The sequence below is a fragment of the Cygnus olor genome, chromosome 1 (genome assembly GCF_009769625.2).
Source record: "Cygnus olor isolate bCygOlo1 chromosome 1, bCygOlo1.pri.v2, whole genome shotgun sequence".
Taxonomy (NCBI): domain Eukaryota; kingdom Metazoa; phylum Chordata; class Aves; order Anseriformes; family Anatidae; genus Cygnus; species Cygnus olor.
The window spans coordinates 76,946,544-76,968,757 of record NC_049169.1 but is presented as its reverse complement, the minus strand read 5'-3'; the positions used below and the strand labels follow the sequence as shown (position 1 = coordinate 76,968,757).

Sequence of the window (22,214 nt, the reverse complement as noted above, 5' to 3'; positions counted from 1 at the left end):
ACTGTGCTGCTATTCCCACTCCTCTTCCTATGGCTGTAGCATCCCACCACCATCAAGAGAGATTCAAACTGAATTTTTCAAGGAATTGTCAATCTGGTTCCACAGAGCATTTTGGCCAGCTGTGGAGATGTTCTAAAATCTTCAAAACTTCCATAGTAAGATGTAAAAAAATTCTCTTCCATTTCTGTTTTTCTTTTTCTTTTCTTTTTCTTTCTTTCTCTCTTTCTTTCTTCATTCCTTTCTTTCTTTTTCTTTCTCTTTCCTTCCTTCCTTTTTCTTTCTCTTTCTGCCTGCCTTCCCGCCTTCCCTTCCCTTCCCTTTTTTCTTTTTTCTTTTCCCCTGTGTTATTTAAAACTTTTGGAAAAAGAGAGAAATAGGAAAATACTGGTCCAAAATGTACCTAGACCACAGCAATACTAGATCTGGAAGAAACAAAACCCTGTGCAATCTCCGTTACAGTAAATGGGTACAATATTGCTTCCTATTCAGGTAATATATTTCACCAGAGAAGACTGATTCTCAAGACTGATTTAATTAGTGAGGACAGCATTAAAAATTTATGCCATTAGAGCTGGGTTGTGAGGATTCTACCTGCTCTTGTCAAAGTTAGCCTGCTTTGCTTGCTACCTCAGACTTACCTGGCCTTTGGGTCAGGTGAAAATGAGAGCAAGAGTATTTGAATGACTAAAACACTTAAGAGGGAGAAGAACACATGGATTCCATGCCTTGCTTCAGAGACATTTTCCTTAGAAACATCACACAATTATCTTTCAAAGTAGTTCTCAAAAAGAGCTGCTTGTGCTGCCTGACTTTCATTCACATTAGATCTGATACGAGGAGTTTGATGCCTAAAGCAGTTTCTTGGAGGAAAACAGTCTGGTGAGGAATCTCTTGGAATAGCTTCAGGAACATCTTGTACAAAAGGCAAGTGAGCCTGAGGAAAGGTGGGGGTTTGAATTGGAAGAGCGGGAGTGGAGAGAAGGGCTGGAGATCAGTTGGTGGGTTTGTGCACTGGGTCTAAATACAGCAGAAGTGCTCAAGAGATCAACATGAGGGCTTACATGTATTCATCTGTCACCTAGAAGAGAAAACATTGAAGACCAGGAGGAATTTCCATGGGGTTTTCTTCACTGCCAGCCGACAAGAGAGGAGAGACAGTCACAAATCACAGACAAAGAGCCAGTGGTGCTCCTGCTGTGAAGACCCAGTGGGAACGGGAAGGGAGAAATCAAGCCTGACAGAAAGGCTTGTGGGGATGAAGGTGATTGCTGCAAGGTGATGTTCAGAGAGGGAGAAAAGGACTGTAAGTGGCTGTGCCACTCCCACCAGTTCCAGTCTCACAGGTGCCCACAATTGACTTCATTTTTGAAGAGACCAGCAACCACAAGAGGTGATTCTGCGGTGACTTTTCTATTAACTTTGATAGAAGATAGTCCTCTTTTTCCCCTGACTCTGTTTGCCTGTCTTGCATGCCACAGGGGACGAACTGTACTAAAGGAGAGTGAAACATGGCGGGGCTGTGTGGCTCCCTAGGAAGCCGCTTCCACCAGGCCAAGCATAGAGGAGTGGCGGCACCTTGTGGCCCAGACAGAGAGCGAGCAAGAACCTCTGACAGCTGCTCAAGTGAGAAACAGCGACAGAAAAGCACGAAGGCACAAATTGCTTTGCCATGCCTCTTTTTGGATTCTGTCGAAATCGGTCCCACAGGCCAACGCTAAGTGGAGAAATGGCGGTCTTGGGAACCGACTGCAAACCCAGAGTGCCAGAGACCTGTCTGCTCTCTGCCGGTAAACAGGGAAGCAGCAAGGAACATAAACGTTTGTTCCTTGTGTACATACACTGACTGCAGTGTCTGAGCTGCGAAGCTCTGCACCAGAATTGAGTGTTCATTTTCACAGGATGTTCTGAAGCTCAAAAGCAGAAATGGGCTGTGAAGAGAATCAGACAGGGGCTTGAGGGGAACAGGCCTGTTTTCCAGGTACCTAATTACAGTCCTTGTGCACAGTCTGCTTAAAACGTCCTTCATTTCTGATTGCCAGCATCTGCCAGGATCTGGGGATGACCAGCCTGCACCACTGAGAATTTATGAGCAGACACAAAGATGGAATGGTGGGGGCATGACACACTGCAGATATGTAAGCAAATATTAATGGCCAGGAGCAAAAAAGCAGATTTTCCTTTTCTGTCTGCAAGGCCTTTCATTATAAAAAAGGACAACTGGTGTCTGTTGTTTGTCATTTAAGACCTTGGTAAACTACTTAGACATAATCCAACAGCCAGGTAGGTATCAGTATGCTGCTCAAACTGCAGTTACTTGCCTACCTCTTTAGGAGGCATGAGGAATTTAATCAGTCTACAGCATTGCCTGCCAGCTAAATTAAGGATTTACCTACATTACAACAGGAAAAAGTGCCATAGCAGGACTGTTGTGGTTTAACCCCAGCAGGCAGCTGAGCACAATCTAGCCTCTCGCTCTTTCTCCCCAGGTGGGATGGAGAGAGAATTGGAGAGGTGAAAGTATGAGAACTCCTAGGCTGAGATAAAGACAGCTCACTGGGCAAAGAACAAGCCGGGCACACCAGCAAAGCAAAGCAAGGGATTCAGTTGGTGCTTCCCATGGGCAGGCAGGAGTTCAGCCCCCTCCAGGAGAGCAGGGCTCAGCATGCAGAGCGGTCCCTGGGGAAGACAAGCCCTATCACCCCAAATGTCCCCCCTCCTTCCTCCTTCTTTATACCAGTTTTATTGCTGAGCGTCCCTCTGGCCAGTTGGGACGCCTCTGCTGGCTGTGCCCCCTGCCAGCTCATGGTGCACCCCCAGCCTCCCCACTGGCAGGGCAGCGCAAGGAGCTGAAAAGGCCTTGGCTCTGTGTGAGCCCTGCTCTGCAGCAGCTGAAACATCCCCCTGTTATCAGCACTGTTTTCATCACAAATCCAAAACATGGCATTGTGTGAGCCTCTATGAAGAAAATTAACTCTGTCCCTGCCAAAACCATGACAAGGACTCATCGGCAGGTGAATGTAGTGCAGTATAAAGCTAGTTCACACATCACTGCTATCCAACCTCAGACAGCAGTTTAGCTGAAGCAGCCTAAAGCGAGTTCCCCTGCTTCTTGGCAGGCGCATCAGTAAACTGCAGCACGGATACACTTCAAAGCACAGATACAGCTAGCTTGTTCTTTACAGTGCCACGCACTGCCAGCAACTTTACCCTGAAACCCCCCAAAATATCCTGACTTTCACTATAAATCAAATGGGTGCTCTGTTTAAACACTCAAGCAAGAAACCTGGGGAGCCTTACTCTTTTATTAGCTGCAAGGTGCTCAATGACAAGGTGATAAAAACCTAGCAGCGTATTAAGCATACAAAAGCAAGAAGTAAAAAGCAGCAGTCAGCTCTCAGTTCTTTACAGTGAGAGTACACAAAGGCACCAGTGTGTTGATATAGTGCTGTGGCAAGTTTGTGCTAGTGCTTGATTGCAAGTAATCAGAAATACTGCAAAAAATCACCTTTCATACTCATCTGGTTCAAGTGTAGCTCCATCTCCTTTAAGAAAACGTATGGCAGCATTCACAGAATTGAATCTAAAAGCAGATAATGATAAACACTTAAAACAAATCTTCATTACTATAAATGAATGGAGGTGGTTTATATCCATTTACACCAGATTACTCCACCCCATTCTCAAGCTATTTAGGCCAGAGTTCACCTAATCATTTGCAACATTTCAGTTGTGCATCGTTGACCAGAAGGCGATGCATCCCCTTCCAAGCTGACACTGTGTTGATGTGAACAAGATGTAATAAAGAAAAAAAGGTGGGAAATAAGAGTTATCAAACTTTTTAATGGGCTGTACAGTCAATGAAAAATGGTTGTGCAACTACAACCTTAGTTTCTCTGAGGACAAAACCTTTCACTATCTCCACATGTAACTTCAGTGTAAGAGTAAGCACACTAGCTCAGATGTATGCCAGTTGAGACCAGCAATTTGTCTGCAAGAGTATGTGAACAAACAGGACAAGCACATGATACTCACCTGAATATTATTCCAACCTCCAATTGCATTTTGTTTGAGAATTCCCTATGCAATTTACCATGAATATCTGTGACTGATGGATTCCAATTTAGCTGACGTCGTTATGTTCTTACATAGCTCTGTGCTCACTTTTGTCTTATTTTCAGTGAGTTGTTTTGACGATTAAATGATGAATTCCTGATAGTAATAGCAATGCCATGTTTTGTTCCTTTACTGTGTTAGAGATACAGTTATTTTAGAATGAACCACGGATACATATTGTGAATTATGCATAAAAATGCACTTGGGAGTCTTCCACACAAAGAAACAAGGTTCAGAACCAGAGGAAACATAACAGGCGTCAGACCCATGGAACACATGGACAAAGGCTGTTTTAAGCGTGCCAAGGCTTACTAAATCTCTGAAAGCCACATCCAGCTTCAGAAATCCATGAGCCATAGATGTTTGGCGGTCACAGGAAAACAGAAAGAGTTGTCAAACACAACATGGCAAATTTATATTCCTTAGACATCTGCTTTTAGTCATTGCTCATTTCTTCAGTTGTCTTTCCCTAGCTCCCTGTTCCTCTTAATTTTATGGATATGTAACACAACTCTCTTCAGTCATCCTTCCAAAATGAAGAATTCTTACTTGGCTATTGCTCACACAAAAGCTGATTTCTTCCTTTCACCACCTGTCTTATCCTCCTACAAGCCGTTAAGAGTTTTACAGCTTTTGTAATACGTAAGAAACAAAACACCCAGTATTCAAGATACATAAAAATCACTGATTAATACAGTGGAATAATGACTCTTATCCTTTTTGTCCTATACCATTTTCCTAATCACTCCCAAAATTTGGTTGCTTTTTTATCTGTTAGTATACATTTCTAAACAATAGGTATTTTCTTTGATCATAACCCCTCAGTATAAATGGATATTTTTATACATGAAATTAGGATTTTCTACCAGCTATCCCATTATATTTCTCTATTCAGTTTCATCATCCTGCTCTTTACTAACTTGAATAACTTGGTATCATTCCCTCTTTATTGCTCACTGCTCATTCCCTTTAACACATTTTTATATAAACACACCAAAAATCCTTCCCTCTGCAAAAATAAGGTAACAGCAACCTTTCTTAGGTTGCTCACATATATAAATATACCTAGGATGACAAATGGGGATAGACAAACCCATCCAAGAGCAAGGAGAACCAAACCCACTGTCCAACAAATTTTCAGACAAGTGTGTTACTGACAAGTTTTTTTAGCTCATTTATGCAATGAGTTCATGCATAATAGAGTGATTTTGTTCCACTGGACATATTTTATTATTGCTCTTGTAACATTGACATTTAGGATAATTACTCCTGATGGGCATAATGCATTGTAACTACACTAATTTGGAGTATTTCTGGAAATAAGAAATTATGTTTTTAGAGAATATTAATTGAAAATACAAATTTTTGAAAAAGCCTTCTCAGCTGGACACTGGAAATGCAAGTTAACTAATATGTGCTTAAAAACCATCAAGAACATAAAATCACCACGCATTATAAAGTACCTCAGAACTCACAAGGCCAAGTTTTATGAGATTCATATTGATCTGAAATGAACTAAGGTCAGAACACATTGGATCACCCTACAGGAAATGGCACAGAACTTGAGAGAACCATATATTGAACAGGACAGATCAGGTAAAAATGACTTAATGGAGCCAGAAGTAGGTGAAGGTTTAACTCCTACCCCTTCTGCAGAGGTTAACAAACATAATGACAATGTGTTACTGTCCTTCCTTCTCCCTTCTTCTCAATACTCTTGGCAAGAGCCACCCAACAGTCAAGAACAGCAGAGTTCTTGAGACCTACCCAAAACTGGAATTTTCTCTGAGAACATCCTGTCAGAAAATCCTCTGTACATTCTGCTCAATTTACAAGATGATCCTGATGTAGAAATACTGGGCTAGCTCTGACAGATCAGAAAACTGAAAGGAATGAATCCAACCTTTCACAGACACAGGCACAAATCACACAGCACTGTGAAAATCTGAACTTGGACTATTTGAAAATAAGAAACACATGCAAGTGAAGGAGAAATTTATTTAACAGGGGATAACCACACACACAAACACTGAAGATCTGTCTCCAACAGAAGATCAGGGCAAAGATGTTGGGTAACTGATTGCGCGCCTTATGAGTAACTTAGGCATTGATTACATCTGTCTAAGTTCATGGGATATATTCCATTCACGTGGCACAGGAACTTGGAAGCATACCATTTACCATATGCAAATGCATGACAAATCACTCCATAACCATTCACTATCTAAAAGGCTAACTGAAATTTGCAATAATCAATTTTCTTTAACCAGCTATATTTTAAGATAGGTTAATATAAATTATGTAGTTTTCCTTTTTCAGTTTCACAAAATTATGATAAACAGCCCATATTAGGTTTTTAGGAAATACTTTCATAACAGGCTGACATGTTTAAAAAAAAAAAAAACACAACTTGAGAAACAAATCTGCACATTTTTTCAAGTTCTATGACCAAGTAGCATTATTCCCAAGTTAGCCCACTATAACAAAAATGACCACTGAAATTTGTCTCAGTGAACTACACACCTTTAATGAAAGGTGATTGTGGTGCCAGATATGTAGTGAAACAATAGTTGGCAAAAGATACTACACTTTTCAAGCTTGCCCAGGATCCAGGATTTCACCTTTATGGTGACTGTTACATTCATCCTCACTGTCTCTGCCCCTCTGTGACCACTAAATCCTCCATATGATTGAAGAGCTTCTGTAAAATCATGAGGAGCAATGGAGGCATCCCTCAAGATACTGTAGTTTTATAGCCAGGATTTCCCTTGCAATGTGAGCAATACAAAAACTGAATGTTTCAGGCAATAGATCGTGAATTTCCCATATTCTCCGACAGCCTTTATTTTGCAAACTGTCTGTAGAGTTCATCATTCATTGGACTTGTCAAACGACAACGTAAGATTATACCAGATTTTTCTAACAAGAATTTGTCTAAGTGAAAACATGTATCAGCTACCCTTTCTTTCTGCCCCTTATGAACACTCACATTAAAGTTTCTGCATTTATTTTTGATACATGTAGAGGTTTGGGGTATACCCACTGCATTTGCAGTACATTCAGGAAGTAGCTGAAACATTAGAAGAGTTCCTGATTCAAACAGTAACCCTGGCAATAGTATCAACAGCTCATATTTCTATTATAGTTACACTTACTCATATTTTTGCTTTTTCTAATATAAAAGGAATAGAAATCAAGTTCATCACAATTTCTCTAAGCCTGTCTATTCACAGGAAACTGCTCCTGAAACCAAAGTTCGAAAGCTAGTTGACCATGACAAGGTAAAGTAACTAAAAACTTGGCCAATTTTAAATGACATTATTAAAATTGAATTGTTCAAACAATCTGGACTTCTGCAATTTATCACATAGTTTATATGAGTAAAATGATTTATCTACCTATAACAAAGTTCATCATTCTGTCCAAAATAGCTCGTTATCCATGGAATTTAGCTCATGCAGAGCCCTAAAACCTCAGTGAAAGAAATATTTGGACAATAATTTAAGAGAGGACTAGTGCAGCTAATTCACCTTCAACTGTTCACCTGTTAACCTTACTACTAAAGGCAGTAAAATAATTTCAAATTTAAAACTTTGCTTTGTAAAGGGAAGTCAACACAAAGTTAATCAGAGAGCAGTAAAACAGTAGATCTTATAACGGGAAGAGATACAGAGAATTTTATGTTGAGAGTCATAAAATAAAATGACAAACCATTATTATTCATCTCTGTAATAACTGCCTGTGTGCCAGTGCCATTATTTTTTTTTATTTTTTAAGCATAACTCAAGGCTGAACCTGACTCGCTGGTAAATACTAGGATTGAAAACAGATGCATATTTTTAGTGTCAGTTATACAAATGTTTACAGTTCATTGAATTCTTCAAATCAAAATGGGAAAAATTGTATTTTACATAAATACAAACACACATATACACCAACTTTAAATTAACATGCTAAAAATAGTCTGAATACATATTTTATATAAAAATTTGTGGAAATGTCAACTATGATTTTTTCTTCCACAGCAATTCCTTTTCCATACAATAAACATTAAAGAACATTTTCTTTACTTTTTTTTTTCCTTTTAACTCATTAGTGATTGTAATAAAGACTTCATAGAAAGAAACAGTTTCTGCAAAGGAAAGATTTCAAAGTTAATGGGAGATTTAGTTCTAAATTTGGCAAAGCATTTAAGTATGTTAATTTAAGCACTTAAATAAAACCCAATATAAACAGATTCAAAGGTTAAGATGGCATAATTCCAAATGCTGCTTAATTACTTATCTCAAAATTGAACACATGCTTAAATGCTCTTGTTAGTTAGTGTTAGTATTAGTTGACTTTACAGTAACTAAACTTTTCAAAATATAGGAAAATGTTTGGTAGTTATTTTACACCCAACTTCTCCAGAATATGCTAAAACTCTTCCTTCTTAGAGATGTCTCATGAAAAGCTAGCACACAACTGCAATATCATATAGAAGATAGAGAGAGGAAATGTAAATAACTGCACAACTGACAGAACAAATTTTCTGGAAGTCTGAATTACATATCCACAAATCGTAAAAAATCATAATTCCCTGAAAATATTTGTATTATGAAATAAAGATACATCATTCCTTTCGGACAAGTGTAATGATTTAGAGTAGATTTACAAGACACTACTTTTTCTAGTATTCCTTCCATTGCACTTAACTGGCTTTTAAAATAATCATGAATACAATCATGGATACTAGCACTTAATCAGAATGGAATCTTAAATTAGAGGGAAACATTCTTTTAACTCTACTGCAGTGTAAAATTTGAAAGGCAGCCATCCATTGGGATACAGGCTTACTGAGGGGGGAATGGAGAAGATGAAAAGCGGGGAAGAATGACTGCGGTGTTATTTTTTAAGTAGTTCCTTATTTCTACTTCTGCTGCTCTCATTTTCCCCCTGTATCCTCTCCTGCTGAATTCACATCTTCCATTTGCTTTCTTGCAGAGTTCACTTTTTCTAACAACAGGAATATGTGTTCTGCAAACTCCCGGACAGCTCCACAACCACCACGGCTTTTACAAATGTAACCAGCAGCCTTCTGAGCAACTGCACAAGCATCAGCAGGCACACCACTCATGCCAGCTTTCTTCAGGCATTCCACATCAGACTCTTCATTTCCTATTAAGAAAAATGACAGATATAAAAATACCACAGAGGGAAAAAACTGAGCAAAATCATCATTTTTCCATATACTTATTAATAGTTTTTAGAATTTCTATTCTTGCCACACTTTTCATCTGAGAAGCTCAGCAGCACTTTGCATATGTATTCTTAGAAAATCCCAGTGACATGTAAACACTGATCATACTTTATACATAATATTCAGGCAAAAGAATGGTACTATTAAGATGAGTGAAATTATTTGAGCAGCTGAGTAAGCATTTGCAGGACCTAAGTTATCACTGAAAAGTAATTTTGTACAAGATTACATAGCTTTCAGTTTTAATTGTCTGATTTTTGTTTCTATTTCAGAATATATAACTCTACAATATTAATCTGAAATGAACCAGGATCAATTCAAAAGCGTGAACTGCAACTGTTTACTTGTTCGGTATCAAAGGTTTTCTAAATCACATTACAAAAATAGCTAAAACATTACTTACCAAAGTAGACACTCATTCATCATTGCATTTAATATTTAGATTGTACCCTAACAGGACTTCAAATATGTATTTGCTTTTGGTGATTTTGTATTGTAATTTGTACTCTAATCCCACTATGTTTAGTGTATTAGCAATGGGCAAAGTGATTTTGAAGATGAGCAGTGCTACGAAGTTTGCATGTGTATGCTACATGAAATTTTACTACCAAAAAAAGAAAAAAAAAAAGAAAAAAGAAACTGACCTAAGTAAGCAACTTCTTTCCAGCCCAAGCCAATGCATTTTTGCCAGTCTTCCAGGACTTGTAATTTATTTGTTGCATTAATTTCTGCTACACATCCCAGCTGCATAGCTGGCAGGGTTTTTGAACAATCTCTTTCAGAGACGAGTCGAACCTATTAAATCAAGTTAGAATAAATTCTATAAACAAGGAAAAAAAGCCATTTAAGTTGATTTACAAAAAGAGAGTAGAAGTTTCAGATGTAAGCTTTCTCAGATATCAGAAGAGCGTTGCATGACTGGTTTCTTCGTTCAGAACTCAGAGTGGAAGAGATTTGTGTCCAAAAAACACATTACAATCTTGAAATACAAGTTGCTTTGGGAAAGTGAAACAAACTGTAGGCTTCCCTGAGCTTCACAAAACACAAGTTTACATTTATCTTTTTAAAAGCAACATGTACCAAATAAAAATACTGCAAATCACGGTACAGTGCCACGCTCACTATCTAATGCAGTAACATCTAAGCTAAGCCAAAGCAGGGAATAAAAGAATTTCCAAGGAAAGTTTCTGCAGTTTTTGTAGAAGTAGAATATTTTAAAGTATTTTTCCTGATTCCTCTGCCTAATAACTTTACCACATTAGTTACAGTAGGACTTCAGAGTATCAAGAGACCACTAAACAGACAGAAGTGGCATGGTACATTAATCTCTGGAAGTTCATTCCAGATTTTAAATTTAGAAATGATGTACAATGTAGGCTAAAACCAGATTACTGCAGCAGGATTTTTAAAGATCTCAGACACAACTACTCCATGTTTTCTGCCCAAGTTGTGGGCAAGCTTATCTTTGTTGTTGTTAATTGCTGTTAAATGCTATCAAGTATTTGGTATTAAGTACAGAATGAATGGGAGCAGTGCACAAAGCAAGAGTACACCAGAACCACACACTAGAAATACAGCATGTGTGGCACAAAGCCCAAGAGGTTTTTAATAATAAATTCCAAGTCATATAAGTATGAGAATGGGCACCCAGAGGCAACAAAACAATTACAAGCTTCCTCCCTTCTGCCTCACAGAAAACGAAGCTGAGGAAGTTTTGAAAAAACACCTACTCCATTTCACTGCCCCAAGGCAGCACCAGCTGCATCTAAATATATCAAGAATGTCTTGCCTAACCTGTTACAACAACAACAGAAAACCTACAACAGACTCCAAAATGAATCTGCAAACTACTCAGGGTTTAACTACCTTTGTCTTATCCATATGCCCATCTCTATCTGCAACAGGACTTGGATAAGGCTCTCTGAAGGAAGCCCAAATCTGTACTTAGTTCTTACCCCAAGAAACTCTTCTAGATATTTCAAAAGCAACAGCACAAAGAGAAAATAACAGGAAGGCTAATTTTACATAATGCAAGCAAATATTCTGTTCAGCAGAATTTAGTAATAATAATAATAATTCAGGAAAGCATCCATATTACAGTCTGTGTTATTTAAGTTTTTTCATTTGAATTCTTACAACTTAGGAGCACATAAGTTACAGTTAAAGCAATTATGTGGACAAAAGTGATTGGGGTTTAATTTCCCCTCTGCCACAAAAATGGCTCATCTAGGATGAGCCAAGTAATTTGCCTGGGTATCCTTCTTAGATAGCTAAGAGATAACAATATATCCCTGCTTGGTAAAGCTTTTGCAAAAACATACATTTTATACAGCAGAGACATGTCACAATAAACAAGAAACTGACTGCTAGCTAATGTGTATGTAGACTAAAGAACACACAATATGACTGGTGCTAGCAAAACACCATACAAATTTCTTTCCACATTTTTCCAGGAAAAAAAAGAGAAAGATGACATAGCTGATATGAATGAGATGGATCAGTTTATCAAAACATTTATTTTACTCTACAGAATGTGAAAAGTGTTTGCCCCAACCCTGAACCAGTGTATTATGCTCCTTGATCACATCATAAATAAAGCATCATGCTTTAGAACAACACTTACCTCGATTCCCCTTTTCTTTAGCAGATTGATACCAACAATATCTCTATAATCGTAGGAGACCATTTCCTTCTGATCTTCTGTGACATAAATGCGACCATTTGTCAGGCATCCATCAATACTGCAAACCAATAGCTTCACTTCCTTTAATGGTTCCTTGCCAAAATACCCAAAGCTAGACAAAGAAGTTATCTTTTTAGATGGAAGTTTTTGCACACTCTGAAAACAAACATTTCAAATACAATTGTGACCTTCACACAGACGAATTAGCTTTGAAATTCTTTTTTTCCCTAACGTCTTTTCTCATTACCTTCACTCTCCAACTAGATTCTCTTCAACGAAAAAAAATAAAGCCATCCAAGACAGCTCAGTTATGTCACTCACTTAAAAATTAGGATGGCATTCATTTCCCTAGCATAAAAGCTTATGTTGTATTAACACTTATGGTGGGAAAAAATAAAATGGAGTAAAGGATGAAAAAGGTACAGTAAACACATTCCATTCACAGCTGCTATTTCTTTGTAGAGATACAGAGTAGCTGCAAAGAAAAGGCAGCAGGCAAAACGTAATCAACTCATGCCTTCTACTTGGAGCACTCTTAGTCATGTGAATTAGTAAGCATGATCTAGACTGCGGAAACCTAAGACAACTCAGTTAAAAAGGCCAGAAATGACACTAACACATTGCTATGGTATAGCGAGGCTTACAATCTCCCTTTTCCCAGGCTGAACTTAAGTGAACTAGCAAACAAGAAACACATACAAACAGCACAAAGGTAATTCAGATGATTTCAAGAAAGAAAGAAAAAAAATGATGGATGGAAATAAAATTATTCAATTATATTTGATTTTGATTAATTTCCGAAATTGTAACTTTAAAAAAACTACTTTATAAATTCACATGATCATTCTTTGAAACAATGACCAATATTAAAGAAATGAAGGAACAAGACTTGCTTTTACCTCAGTACTCTTTGCTCTGCAATAGGCCAGTCAATGTCTATATCAATATCCACACTATGCTCAGCACGCATTTCATAGTAGGCCATTTTACCACCCTAGATAAAATAGAACCCATTACAATTTTCTGCTTGGGTTAATAAAGCTACAAAACTCTACAATTTAGTATCATGTAATGAAAGTTGGTTACATGGAAGTCATGCTGACTAGCTTAGATGCTAGTGAGCCATCAACAACAGTATTTTGTCAGTTACGCAGAACCAAGCATTTGAAACTTTATATAAGCCACAGTTAGTATCTTCCTTGCACAACTAGAGGAAGCGTGCAATAAAGATAGTATTCATTAGGTCATACTGATTCAATAGGTCTTTTAATGCAGTAAAGCAGTAATACCTTAGCACTGAATCAATACAAGTATGTTTATTTTTTGCTTTCTGTCTATGCAAAGACTTCATCTCAACTGGAAAAACATCCACCAAAACCCAGTGTAATTTATAAAAACCTAAAAGCCCTGATCCTCAGAGAGTTTGTGGCCCTTTCAAAAAAGGTGTAATTCAGCACAACTGTACAACTTCACATCAATGCCTGTAAGTTCTCACAGCACTATCCAGCACTGCATGTGTCTATCCAAAGCATAGAGAACTAAAGCTATTACCTCTAGGTTAGCAATGTATCTGCAAAAGAGCTAAGAATCTAGTATTCTGACATAACTAGTATGGTATTCATATCACAAAAGTGGAAATATCTACATTAGGCTTTTTTCCAGTTCTGATGACAAATATTGGAAATTATCTCTAAGATGGTAAACTTATCTTGCATGAGAAAGTTAAGAGACTATTTTTATAGACAAAATTAAAGCTGAAGTAAATATATTTGCTCTGTATTACTACACAAGGACACAAACATCAGGAAAGGGAAAAAGACTGTTTAAACTACAGCACAAAATAGGCGTAAGGCAAAAGGTCTAAACTTGCCAAGAATGCAAGTTAATAGATTATATGAGAAGCCTGTGGCACTGCAGGTCAGTTTTACACCCTCAGTAACGCTAAACTGAATTATAAGGTATGCACTTACACAGCAGTAAATTTACGCGAAACTCAGGATTTTAGGCTTATAAGTATATACTGTTCAATATTATTTGTACAAATTTGTTGTGAAGGAGGCTGGTACTGCCCTAACTACAATCAGCCCTCTTAAGTTACAAATGATATGCTAACTGTCTTGAAGTCAAAGTGCTGTTAGTAGATACTGATGGCATCAGAAACTGAAATATATCATTGAATTCAAAACACTCCGTGACAAGAGTAAAAGACGCATTTTTTTAAACAGCCTTAAAAAAAAAAAAAGAGCACTAACCTGCAAGTAGCCCTTCTCAATCAAATGCCTCTTTGCAAAATAAAATGATCCATTCTCATACAGCTCCCCAGGCCAGTCTTGCCTCCGGTAACGTTTCGCTGGATTCAGATTTTGGGGCTCTGTCATTTTATTTTCTGTTAACAGACAGAAATGCCAAAATAAGTTTTCCAGAATCCCCGTTCAAAATCACATAATAACTTTCTGTAAAACAGCTTTCTGTTGAAAAATTAAGGACACAGTTCAGTCACCATCTTCTTTCATTATTATCTCTAATTGTTTAGCTTTATAAAGAATCACTGAATTGCTTACTCTTTTTTGGAACTGTGGGTAACAAAGTGGAGAACTGTCCTGCATTTCTAGCAGAGGAAAAGAAAGTTCTACTTCCCAACATTAAAAAAAATATATTAAAAAAATCCTGAGATGTCATCATCTCCCAAACTGATTTCTAAAAGTAGTAAGGGGATATTCTTCTATATTGTCCTTGCTAGTGTGAAGGAAATACCATATCCCTTCCATAATCTATCTCCTAGTACACAATAGGAAGGGGTTTAGATTGCAGTGAGGCTAAACACAAAAAAACGTTCAGCTACATACACCTAAAAACCAAAATGCCCCAAAAGAACGGAGAGCTGAGAGGACCGTCTTGAAATCTGAAAGGTGAAAAACGAATATAGAAGAAATTTTGCCTGTGGAAATATCTCAGTACTTCCCCAGAATACTTCCTATTTAGAGATATACATAATATTAACCATTCTTATACGGTTTAATCAGTGTCCACAAATAAACAGAACACTGCCTTTGAACAAGCAAGATCCCATAAGATCTCATACCGTTAGCAGAAACTGAACCAGCGACCAGAGACTTCTGTTTTTAAGCCACCCCAATTCACATGCACAGAGCAGCTAAAATTCATCAGGTCTCATTATCCCATGAAGAAATCAGAGGGTATTCTCAAAAACCCAAAACATCCTGAAACTTTCATATATATAAACTTAGTGTTTAATAAATACAATACAACTTTGTGCTCAATGAAGTAAACATTCCTAAGCAGGGGAAGACATCTGTCTCTTTCAGGGTACATTAATATTAAACCTCAATGCTGAAAGAACAACGGAAATACACAGGAAGAGGTACAAAAATCTTCTAACACATTCAGTATTTTAAATTAGTCTGAGAAGAGCACAATACTAAACTGGATTCTACTCAGGCAAATTGGTGTTACCTGAAACACTGTGTTCCTGAAAGGCAAGCTGCTTTTACCCTTAAGCTGTGAATGTTTTCAAAATTTTTAGCTTGTTCTCCTCATATGTATGCCTTGCAGTTGAGTAATTCTTTATCTTTTGCTACATTAAAAGACTTCAGGTGTCATTTCGCACTAAAGAGCAATTTGCTCTTTTAGGTAGGCCTCGAGGCTTTTTTATTGGAACAGTTTGAGGATAGATGTTATTTACAGAGGTCGATACAGGTTATCAAATACCTATGGAGAAGTGGTGGCACACCATCATTTCAAAGCCACATGGTACATCCAAATGAGATTTAGATTTTCAGATGTCCATCTAGCATCTCAAGACATGAAGCAGACTTTCACCTAGTCATCTAAAATACAAACCACAGAATCCTACACTTCCATCCATGATTTTTATATTCCTCTTACACATTATCAATAAATTTTCCTCCTCTTGTGAGGAAAAAGGAGTATGTTCACGTTATCTGTTTATTCTAAACAAAGGCCTAATTTTTATTCCAACTTACCTCCAGTATCAACATTCATCTACTTCACATTCTCTTTTACAGCATGACACTTTTGTAAACTCACAAAAAATTACATATGAAACATTTTAGATCTCAACAGAATAACGTTAATATCTGAGTAACATATTCGTTTTTAGAAAATAAAAATAATGATGTGACAGTATCTGAACTAACCATTTTGTGCAAAAAAGGGAAGGAAACATTTCTACTTTAATCACAGAAATAAAAGCAATGTGGGGAATAGTTCTTAGTACAAGCACAGAAGGTACTTATCTAGCTATGGTAACATATAAGCTTTGTAAGTAAAGTTCAGTCCTGCGTCATCTTGGAAAGAGGAATAATTTATCTAGGAAAAATAGTTGTATTTTTCTGTATGAGCTACTTGAGATCAGTCCTTAAGAATCAAAGGCAGTTTGCAATCTCACTTGAGTCAGCTGACAATTTGGCAGGCTGAAAACAACCCTAAGCCTCCAAGCTACCAGGTTGCCAAACGATCTTGACTAAGATTTAGCTCACATTATTTGCTACTTATTAGCTATTACACGGTACAACTAAACAGTTCCCTAGTTAAGACAGGACCTCAGTGTCATGTCCACAAAAACACCAATACCCACCACACAGACGTTAACATGTAAAGTTTGGGGAAGTTATTTTTTGAGCCTAGACATGATAATAGTATTTTCATTTTCAGCATCTTAAGACTGGCTGAGCAATGATCAGTAATATTAAAACAGCACTACTTGAAAGGAATCTTAAGTGATCTTAAACCTTTCAAAGAAGCCAGCCTATGTCTCTAAAGGCCCTTCCAGATATAAACGTCATGGGTACAAACATTAAACATTTGAATAAATAAAACTTTGATTAATTTTAACTGTAAGCAGAAACAGATAAATATTACCTCCTTTTTTTACCTCGCTCCATCTAAATTGATGCCGTCTCACAACAGAGAAGACAGAATCAAAGCCCTCTTTCTGGATCAGATCTGCCACTTTTATAAGATCACTGGGATGTAAACAGGGAGATGTTGCTTGAATATTTCCTACAATATCAACCTCTAAAGAAAAATAAAGAAACATTTATGAAACAATGAGTATTTTCATACATACAACCCCAAAGCGTGGTATGAGTGGATGCCACAAAAGGAGAATCCTTCCAGCTTTAACTCACTATAGGATTTACTTATTTTTCTAAATACTCGTGCATCATCCTTACGGGGCTACAACATAAAAACTCAGCGTGTTTCATTACTGATTTACCCTGATGATGATTAAGAAACTCTCTGATAGCTTCTAGAGAAGTAGAGGAGTCTTGAGATACTTCAGGGCTTCGACGATGAACTTGGGCGCCAAACTGCTTTGCAACCTTCTCGATTTCATCGTGGTCTGTAGAAACCCACACACTGTTGGCAGACAGTGACAGAAATGATTACATACAGAACACCACCCAGCACTGTCCACTTGTCTGCTGTAATCTGCTAACCTGAACAACTCCCTGTACTATACCTGGCAATGAAAGGAACTAGTTCTTTTATTTGTGTGGTAAAACTACTTGTCAGTCCAACAAAGCACTTTTAACAAGAGGGATAAAACACACACACATTCATTAGATTGTAAAATCTCAAGCCTGGGTTGCATTTCAATTTAATTCTGTAGGGTGCCTGATCTACCACAGAATTACAGAGAATCAGATCAACAGATCATCAAAGACAGCTACGGGAACAGTTCTTGTATTCCTTTACTCGGGCTTTTGCTTTCTGCAAATAGTCTTGTACATTAAATCTCATTCATCATCATGTTTGTGTTCAGCCTGCCATCTCCTCTGACACACAAAGCAGATGAAACCAGGGACTTCCAAAGCTAAATTCATAAGTCTTAGTATCTTAAGCTAACAGCCTGAACCCTCCAGGTGAAAGCTGTAATAGATTCACATCCTCTGTGTCTCCTAGAAAGTGAAAAATGTGGAACATACATGACCATTAAGTTGTATTTGTTGGTAGACAAACCTGTGAACACAAATGATGAAGACTAGCATGCATTTACTAGCAAAAACATACTTAATAGTCTTTGAATCTATGTAGCAATTTTATACTACTTGTGCTTCAAGCCTCTCTGCTGTGGGGTTGGAATGTACTGTTTGTTAGGAGAGGGATAAAAATCACACCCTTTGTGTCTACTGGAAGCATTTTTTTCAAGGGAACTTGCAAATGGCTCCAGCAATTCCCTAAATTTCTTGCTGGGACATGGGTCTTGCTACCAAGGGTGCCCCACATTGCCCTTCTCCTCAGGCAAGATGCAGCACCAGCCAGCCAGAAGAAACCTCCAGGGGCTGTGGGGGCTGCACAGCTGGGACGAGTGGGTACAAACTGTGCTGATTGAGGTCTCTCTCTAAATCAGAGATCAACAACAAACCCAGCAGGCAACTTTTTTTTTTTTTTTCTTCTTCTGCTTGCCTACTCTGTATAGCTTCTATACTCCACACAAAGATAAAGACAGTGGGCAATATGTATAAATGATGTGTTGATGGCATGACAATTTACCCTGCTTCCTCTAGGCTTTAATTCAAAATTGGATTTCTTTGGAGAAGGTGGATACCCAGCCAGAAAAGAATTACGGGTTTGATAAAGAAGTTACTTGAGGATGGCTGACTAGCATCTTGTTGGCCAGACTGGGTGATCAAAATGGTCCCATTTAGCCTTACAACACAATAAAATGTGAACATTACTACATGCTACCTGCTCTCACATTTATTTTGATGACCTTCTTTTTCTTCTTTGAGGCACTGATGCCAGACAATAGTTCATCCCCCAGACTGCTTTACTTTATCATATCTTTACTGTATCATCTGTAAGAACTTGTAATGCGGATCACTTCCATATGGCACCACTCCTGATCTGTCAGTCACACACTTTCATGATGCATATGTAATCACAGAATCATAGAATCGTAGAAACCACATATGTAGGTATCTTAAGCAACATAAAATTCAAAGTTGTAACTAGAAAAAAAATCTACTGCCAGCATGCCACAATGTTAGGCATGCTAAAAGATCATTGTATTATGGCTAGTTTAAATGATGTATTCAAAATCACTGCAGTGTTCAGAAACAAAGCTAACAATAAGTAAAAATGCCACTCAGACAAATAGCTTATTCTGCAAGCATTTTAAAATCTATCGGTTAGGCTCCATACAACCCCAGGGAAAGAACTGTTCGAGTTACAACCGTGTGTGCTGTGGCACTGAAAACTTTCAATACTAGCAAGGCAAGACTGTTGTGCGTCAGAGATAATAAACATTTACAAAAGGAAGGACAAAGTCCGAGTATTATGTGAAGGTAAACACTGTCTGAATACTGTAAGGTGGCTGCTGCCATCATTATGACAAAAAAGCATGGGAGATACAGAAACAAAAATGAAAAAAAACCTTTATTCTCTCAGCAATAATGGCATTCTCAGTGCACTGCACATAGCAAGTGGTGCTTTAGTTAAATTCTTCCACTCAAAGACATCATGAGATCATCAGAATCTGTGTACGACAGTGACAGCAACGTCAAGTCACACCCATGTAAATGAATGCGGAAGATGTATTTTCCGTAAACCGCTTCAGGATGGCTAGTTTAAACATACTCTACCCATTTGACTAACAGTGTTTTGCTGTGTAATGTGTACACTGTCAGCACAGCTGCTTCAAAGGGGACTTGAAAACCCATCACACTTCCATCTAACGCACCTGTTATGCCTCACTCCTGTCAGGAAAATTGAAGTAGAAAAGAGGAGGTCACTCAAACCTTCATATTCATAACAGGTCGTTAAACAATATGGATTCACCTGCATGAAGTTATTATCAATGATCTAGGTCTCAAATGTTTTAACTGTTTCTTTATTAAAAATAAAGCCACAGATGCTTACTGTACTTTCAGAATATGGTAAGATTTTATGGAATAATAGTACAGTAGCTATGAGATACGGAAGATTTGTGCACACTTCCAGCTCTGAATCTAGTCAGGCTACATTTGTACACTTTACTACAAAACCTGAGATTCAAGTCCTTGCCCTTACCATAACACAGCAGGTTTGTACCAGTAAGTTGCACCTAAGTGTGCTATGTACCAAGAGTATCCTAACCATGCACTAGTTTTGATTACAGTTACTAGTATGTGTGAGGAAAATTCTCACGTTTCTGGTAGAATGAAAGAAATTTGCAATGCCCATGTTCTTAGCACAACTGACCTGTTTGTTTCTATGTGACCAATCGTTGCTGCCAAAGTTTCACACACTCTGCCACAAAGTGAGCTCCTGCTTCTGAGCACACAATTATTTCCTTCTCTTTGGCAATTCTGGGGCTTTCTCTGCCTCCACGACTCTGGGGACTTGGAGAGGCTAACAGAAGCACACTCCCTCAAGCCTTACACAGCGCAGGCGGGGGGTGATTTTATTGCTGTCTTCGCATACATAGCAGGAAGGCACAAGGAAAACTGAGCAACATTTTTTGGGCACGCGCAGCGCTAGGACACCCTGCAGGACCACAAACGCCACTTAAGATGTCGCAGTTCTGTCACCACGAGGTCAACCAGCCTCGGGAACCGGTGCCCTGCCAGGCTGCGGGCCACCACCCCTGACACCCTTCCTGCTCCCGGCTCCCCAACCCCCCCAGCCCCACGCTGGGTCCCGAGAGCACAGTACCCCGTCGGTACCGACCCTGCCTTCGGGAAACAGCCCCCGCGCCGCAAGTAACCGCTCCAGCCCACCCTCACGCACCCGGGGCAGGGGTGCGGAGTGCGCATGCGCACCTGTGGAAGACGCCGGCGTCCAGCGCGGCGCGCAGCACCCACCCGACGAGCGGCACGCCCGCCAGCAGCTTGATGTTCTTCAGCGGGATCCCCTTGCTGCCGCCACGCGCCAGCACCAGCGCGGCCAGGTGGGCGCGCGGCCGCACCTCGCCCGCCTCCATGCCGGGCGCCCTTCCCGTTACCGCGCGTGCATGATGGGAAGTGTAGTCCTGCTCCGCGCCTGCGTGTGCGGGAGGGGGGCAGCCGTTGGGCGAGGACGTGAGGGAGGCTGGGAGGTGGCATGGCGGCTGGGGCAGGGTGTGGTGAGCCGCGCAGCGGTGTCTTGCCTCTATGTATGAAATGTAGCCAGTTTTCTCTGTTCAGTATTTCCTGCACGTAAAAAAAAAAAAAAAAAAAAAGCAAACCAACAACAAAAAGAAAACAGCCAGATGAAGGCGTGGCTGGGTTCCTCGTCAGCACGCAGGACGTGGATTTCAGCTGTTGAGCCCAGCTGCCCTTGCAGCCCGGAGCTGAGCACGCCCTGTAGCCCGTGTCAGGAGTGCCGCGTGGACCCCAGCTGGCTGGATTCAGTAGTTTTCCGTCAGCTGCCAGCATAAATCCTCAAAACTTTCACGTCCTTCCCGTGGGGAGAGCGCCGGCAGAGGGCAGAGTAATCACACCGGAGCCTTTTCACATGAGAACATAAACTACTCCTCGATTCTGTTTTCCACCTGCTGAAAACCACGTTAAGCATAAAAACGCACCCCAAGTTCTAAGAACTCACCTATAGAAACCGGATGGATAAAATAAAGTGATGCACTACCAATGCTATAAGGCCGCAGAAGAAATTGCTTTTTAATAAAATCTGGAAAATAGGAAGTAGAGGCTTTTGAGCAGCATTATAAAGTCAGTCCTGGAGACTCGCGTTTTCAGTCCATCATGGGAACGTGTCCCACATTTTGCTGGATTTGTCCCCAGGTTATCTGAGATGTGTCGCAGAGCAGATGGAGCTTGTCTACCGCTGCCAGGGGAAACACTTCCAGTTATATTCAGCTCTAGGAAAACATTAAAAAAGAATAATCAGTGGGGTTTTGTTCTTTCTGAAGAGGACATCTGTTCAAAGAAACACAGCAAAGAGATCATATGCTATATTAAATCTCTTTCTGAGCTTCTTAGATAGCTGCTACAATAATCAAAATACCTACACGTTAAGTAGGAATAGGTTGAAAAGATTTGTCTTTTGGTTCATGGCATTGTGAAAATTGGATGATTTAACAACAAAGATATTTGAACTTCATAATTCAGTTTGGTACTTTCTCATAGTCCAGGGATATCCTAAACAGGGAGCTGATTTGGGTTCACCTTTTATTTACAAAGAAAAGAAATGACATTAGAAGATCTAGCACACATC

At 39.1% G+C, this 22,214-nt stretch overlaps 1 protein-coding gene across 1 annotated transcript; it reads right to left on the bottom strand.

The window, feature by feature from the left end:
* Nucleotides 1-7,889: 7,889 nt before the first annotated feature.
* On the bottom strand, nucleotides 7,890-21,059 carry CMAS (cytidine monophosphate N-acetylneuraminic acid synthetase). Its single transcript, XM_040545206.1, has 8 exons — nucleotides 20,825-21,059; nucleotides 17,296-17,438; nucleotides 16,938-17,093; nucleotides 14,288-14,421; nucleotides 12,935-13,029; nucleotides 11,976-12,147; nucleotides 9,997-10,147; nucleotides 7,890-9,270 (listed from the first exon to the last, which is right to left on the bottom strand). Exons 1-8 carry the CDS (start codon nucleotides 20,983-20,985, stop codon nucleotides 9,038-9,040), a joined length of 1,245 nt encoding a protein of 414 aa, XP_040401140.1. The 5' UTR covers nucleotides 20,986-21,059; the 3' UTR covers nucleotides 7,890-9,037.
* Nucleotides 21,060-22,214: the final 1,155 nt, after the last annotated feature.